The sequence below is a fragment of the Etheostoma spectabile genome, chromosome 6 (assembly GCF_008692095.1).
Source record: "Etheostoma spectabile isolate EspeVRDwgs_2016 chromosome 6, UIUC_Espe_1.0, whole genome shotgun sequence".
Taxonomy (NCBI): Eukaryota; Metazoa; Chordata; class Actinopteri; order Perciformes; family Percidae; genus Etheostoma; species Etheostoma spectabile.
Window position 1 is genome coordinate 31746003 of NC_045738.1, and position 5660 is coordinate 31751662.

Here is a 5660-nt window from a genome sequence, read left to right on the forward strand (position 1 = left end):
GGAAAGACAGACTTAAGGAGGGAAAGACAGACGTTAAGGAGGAGAAAGACAGACATTAAAGAGGAGAAAGACGGACGTTAAGGAGGAGAAAGACGGACGTTAAGGAGGAGAAAGACAGACGTTAAGGAGGGGAAAGACGGACGTTAAGGAGGGGAAAGACAGACGTTAAGGAGGGGAAAGACAGACGTTAAGGAGGAGAAAGACAGACGTTAAGGAGGGGAAAGACGGACGTTAAGGAGGAGAAAGACAGACGTTAAGGAGGGGAAAGACAGACGTTAAGGAGGAGAAAGACAGACGTTAAGGAGGGGAAAGACGGACGTTAAGGAGGAGAAAGACAGACGTTAAGGAGGGGAAAGACGGACGTTAAGGAGGAGAAAGACAGACGTTAAGGAGGGGAAAGACGGACGTTAAGGAGGGGAAAGACAGACGTTAAGGAGGGGAAAGACAGACGTTAAGGAGGAGAAAGACAGACGTTAAGGAGGGGAAAGACAGACGTTAAGGAGGAGAAAGACAGACGTTAAGGAGGGAAAGACGGACGTTAAGGAGGAGAAAGACGGACGTTAAGGAGGGGAAAGACAGACGTTAAGGAGGAGAAAGACAGACGTTAAGGAGGGGAAAGACAGACGTTAAGGAGGGGAAAGACAGACGTTAAGGAGGGGAAAGACAGACGTTAAGGAGGAGAAAGACAGACGTTAAGGAGGGGAAAAAGACAGACGTTAGGAGGAGAAAGAGACTTAATGAGGAGAAAGACGGACGTTAAGGAGGGGGAAAGACAGACGTTAAGGAGGGGAAAGACAGACGTTAAGGAGGGGAAAGACAGACATTAAAGAGGAGAAAGACAGACGTTAAGGAGGAGAAAGACAGACGTTAAGGAGGAGAAAGACAGACGTTAAGGAGGGGAAAGACAGACGTTAAGGAGGAGAAAGACAGACGTTAAGGAGGAGAAAGACGGACGTTAAGGAGGGGAAAGACAGACGTTAAGGAGGGGAAAGACAGACGTTAAGGAGGGGAAAGACAGACGTTAAGGAGGGGAAAGACAGACGTTAAAGAGGAGAAAGACAGACGTTAAGGAGGAGAAAGACAGACATTAAAGAGGAGAAAGACAGACGTTAAGGAGGAGAAAGACAGACGTTAAGAGGCTTTTAGACTGGGGAGTTTGGGTGTAAAATAACCCGAACTAGTCACGTGTGTCGTCTTCCCCATGGGGGGGGGGGGGGGATGTCCAACATGGCTGCTGGGTGGACAGTCAGAAAGCCCGGGGGTGGGGGTGGGGGGGTGCATAATATCTTTTCAAGCTGGTTTTTACAGCCGTGTGTTTTTTTTTTTTTTTTTTTTTGTTGCATAAAGCTGACGTCACGTGAGCGGTTTTAGTCCTGCGTGTTCAGCCGTTAGCGTGCAGATAGGACTCATACAAGCTAGTGATATAAAAAGGTGTGTGTGTGTGTGTGTGTGTGTGTGTGTGGTGTGTGTGTGTGTGTGTGTGTGGTGGGGGGGCATCGTCTTGACTTCAAGCATTGCGAGAGAGTTAAGTGCCTTTGACGGATAAAAGAAAATCCCCTTTGATCTCGGACAGAGATCTCCTCTCACCGAGATGTAGAGAAATAAAAACTAAAAGAGGAAGTTTCCCGACTTCCAGACCTCGATCTGCAGACCGTCTGCCTGGGGGGGACAGGACGGGGGGAGTGGTGAGTGCTCGTCTCTCTCCAGCCTCCTCCCCGGGGCGGTCATCTCCTTCCCTGATCCCTACCGAGGGGGGACAGGGTGCGGTGGTCACTTCAGCCGGTCGGATCTGAACGAGTCCTCCACAGCCGGGTCGGCGAGCATCAGGTCCCCGTCCAGACTGTCCAGAGCCTGCAGGTCCATCCGGAGTGGGTCGTCCAGGGAGAAGGGGTCCATCTCGAAGCCGGGGACGTGGGACAGAGCGCTGGCGATCTCTTTAGACAGACCCGGCGGGGAGTCCCCTGGAGGGAGGGAGCGAGGGCCAACAGGTTAGACTTTATAGAAAATCAGACAGGGAAGCACAAAGAAAACCACGGACCAGCGTCAGACTTCTTAGACCAGCGTAGGATGTTTGTCTGTAGACCTCCCACGTCAGGCCCAGACCGCTGTAACCGATGCAGCACGAAAGCACGCATCTGTGTCTCTTATGTAATTTCCACCAAGGCTAACCAGGTGCTGGTTCTGGTTCTGATGCCAGTCCGGTGCTGGTTCTACTCCAGTTATCTAAGAACCAGCTGGGTCTTCCCCAGCCTGAGAGCCAGCAGACCGTTGGTGTCCTCCCCAGACCACGGTGGTTCTGGTGTCCTCCCCAGACCACGGTGGTTCTGGTTTCCTCTCCAGACCACGGTGGTTCTGGTGTCCTCCCCAGACCACGGTGGTTCTGGTTTCCTCCCCAGACCACGGTGGTTCTGGTTCCCCATCCATGTCCAAAGCTAACATCAACAGCTCTCTATGGTTAACAGCTGACCGGTGGTTTTCAAAACGGACGCCAGAAGTTCTGGTTTTCGAACGTCATGATAACCCCGCCCCCCCCCCCCCCCCCCAGCACCTGACGTAACCGGTTCTTATCTCTAGACCAGCGCTACGTGGGTGCTGAGTTGGAACCGGTTTTGTTGGCCCAGAACCAGGTTTATTTATGTGGAAAAGCAAAGAACCGGTTCGATATTTGGCACCAAACCAGCACCAGAACCACCTTGGTGGAGAAGACACATAAGTGCGTGCATATATATATATATATATATAATATATATATATATATATATATATATATATATATATATATATATATATATATATATATATTATTTATTCTATGGAGGAGAAAGAGCGATCAGAGCAGAGCGGAGCTACCATTAAGCGGTGAAGTTGGAGTGGGGAGGATATGGGTGATTTTGGTGTGATGGAGAGCTTTTGTTGTTTGTTGTTTGTCAGTATGTGTGTGTGTGTGTGTGTGTGTATGTTTGGGGTGTATTTATTTTTTATTTTTTTTATGTCCCCTCAAGCTGTTTTGTCTAATTGTGAACGTACTGTATTTTTTTTTTTTTTTTTTGCCTTTAAGGACCCCTCGAAACGAGATGTCAATATAAAAGAATTTATTACTGGGCTCTAGTTCACCCAGTAAGGGCGTTTTCCCCATGTGGTCTGAGTCCTGCAGCGCCCGGGTTGGACTCAGACCTGCGGCCCTTTTGCTGGGTGTCATCCCCATCTCCCCCCCCCCCCCATCCCCCCCTCTAATGTCTATCCACTGTCACTATAATAAAGGGAAAAGCCCCAAAAATGATCTGAAAAAAAAAAGAGGTATTTGTCCTTATTTCATCATTACATTAATTAATATTTGAGTCTCTTTTCTGCGGTGCAGTTTATAGACCTGGACCCCAAGACTTCAAGGAATGTAAGACCTACATTTGAGACTTTCTAAGACCCTGCGGGACCCCTGCAGAAAGCCGCAGAAACCCAGACCTGAGACTACTTCGAAGGAGACACACCCACCCGTGAGGATGATGTTGGGCACGTTGTGCCGCGCGTCCCCGCCACCGTAGTTCTGGTTCTGGTGGTTGAGGAGATGCTGGTCCCCGGGTACCTGCAGGTCCAGGTGGCCCCCGCTGTCGGAGGGGTACTGGTTCTTATCGGAGCCGCCGCAGCTCAGACCGCCGTGGTTCAGAGACAGACAGTCGCCCTGGTGATCAGCGCTGAACTGAAGGACGAGAGGACGTTACTCAAACTTATGGACATTAACGAACAAATTTAAATGTGTGTATATATGTCAGGGCTAGTCAAGACCACCTTAGTCGAGTCCAAGACAAGTCCAAGACCAGGACTAGTCGAGTCCAAGACAAGACCGAGTCCAAAAAGGTTTGAGTCTGAGTCAAGACCGAGTCCAAATGGTTTGAGTCCGAGTCAAGACCGAGTCCAAAAAGGTTTGAGTCCGAGTCAAGACCAAGTCCAAAATGGTTTGAGTCCGAGTCAAGACCGAGTCCAAAGCGGTTTGAGTCCGAGTCAAGACCGAGTCCAAAAAGGTTTGAGTCTGAGTCAAGACCGAGTCCAAAGCAGTTTTACTGCGAGTCAAGACCGAGTCCAAAGCGGTTTGAGTCCGAGTCAAGACAGAGTCCAAAAAGGTTAGAGTCTGAGTCAAGACCGAGTCTAAAATGGTTTGAGTCTGAGTCAAGACCGAGTCTAAAATGGTTCGAGTCTGAGTCAAGACCGAGTCAAGATCGAGTCCAGGACAGAATAAAGGTCTTATGCATGACAGTATCAAGACCATCACTTTGGGTTTCCCTTTCCCTCCAATATTACTATCAACATAATAAAGACACCTGGACTCGGTCCAGACCAGAAGCCATGTTGGGCAAGACCAGCGGCCGAGACAAGTCCGAGTCCAAATACTAGCGAGACCGAGACAAGTCAGAGTCCAAATAATAGCAAGACCGAGACAAGTCAGAGTCCAATACCAGACTAGAGTAGTACAGCCCTGATATATGTACAGACCCAGCGGGGGGACATCACACTTCAGCCGATGTCTACCAGCCCTTTATGATGTCATTACCTGCTGGTTGGACTTCCCGGTGAGCTGGAGACTCAGGTAGGGGTCGTCCAGCAGAGAGTTGAACAAGGCGTCCTGGAAAACAGGACAAAGAAAGTCTCAGTTCCACTGAAACCCAGCGGTGGAACCAGTATTCAGATCGTGTACTCACACCACGGTGTAATAATACTCGTTACAGGTGAAAGTACTGCATTGTGTCACCGGGAAAACGTAGTTAAAGTAATAAAAGTAAAGAACGATCGTCAAAGTAGAAAGAATGACAGGTCAATGACAGTCAAAATTGAAAATCAACACTTTTGTTGACGCTTTAAAATCGATGTTTTTAACTTTTGTGTGTTTTGTCCCTTTTTTTTTAACAATTTGTGATGTTTTTTTTCCAATTTTTGTTACTTTTTGACGTTTAACTCTACGTAACACTAACTTATTAACTTTAGTTTTACAGTTATTTTTGTAATTTATTGTTAGTGATGGCGTTGCATAGTCTGTCCCCCAGAGGACGCTCTACAACGTCCCTGTTAGTGATGGCGTTGCATAGTCTGTCCCCCAAGGACGCTCTACAACGTCCCTGTTAGTGATGGCGTTGCATAGTCTGTCCACCAGAGGACGCTCTACAACGTCCCTGTTAGTGATGCGTTGCATAGTCTGTCCCCAGAGGACGCTCTACAACGTCCCTGTTAGTTGATGGCGTTGCATAGTCTGTCACCAGAGGACGCTCTAACAACGTCCTGTTAGTGATGGTGTTGCATAGTCTGTCCCCCAGAGGACGCTCTACAACGTCCCTGTTAGTGATGGCGTTGCATAGTCTGTCCACCAGAGGGACGCTCTACAACGTCCCTGTTAGTGATGGCGTTGCTAGTCTGTCCACCAGAGGACGCTCTACAATGTCCCTGTAGTGATGGCGTTGCATAGTCTGTCCACCAGAGGACGATCTACAACGTCCCTGTTAGTGATGGCGTTGCATAGTCTGTCCACCAGAGGACGCTGTACAACGTCTGTTAGTAACACTGACTAGTTTTTTGTTAATGTGTTTTTGTTTAAGTTTCACATCTTAAGTTGTATTTTTATACATTTTTATTCATCAGAACTTAATATATTGTGATGTTCTGTTGTGACAATAAAC

At 48.3% G+C, this 5660-nt stretch overlaps 1 protein-coding gene across 2 annotated transcripts; it reads right to left on the reverse strand.

Annotated features, from left to right (window-relative positions):
• Positions 1–1295: 1295 nt before the first annotated feature.
• Positions 1296–4615, reverse strand: LOC116691374 (alpha-protein kinase 1; the record flags this gene model as incomplete). Of its 2 annotated transcripts, none has more annotated exon segments than XM_032518952.1 (3): positions 1296–1934; positions 3490–3694; positions 4544–4615. In XM_032518952.1, coding segments are annotated over 3 exon segments (441 nt in total), but the record flags the coding sequence as incomplete, so codon positions are not given.
• Between the last annotated feature and the right edge of the window lie 1045 nt (positions 4616–5660).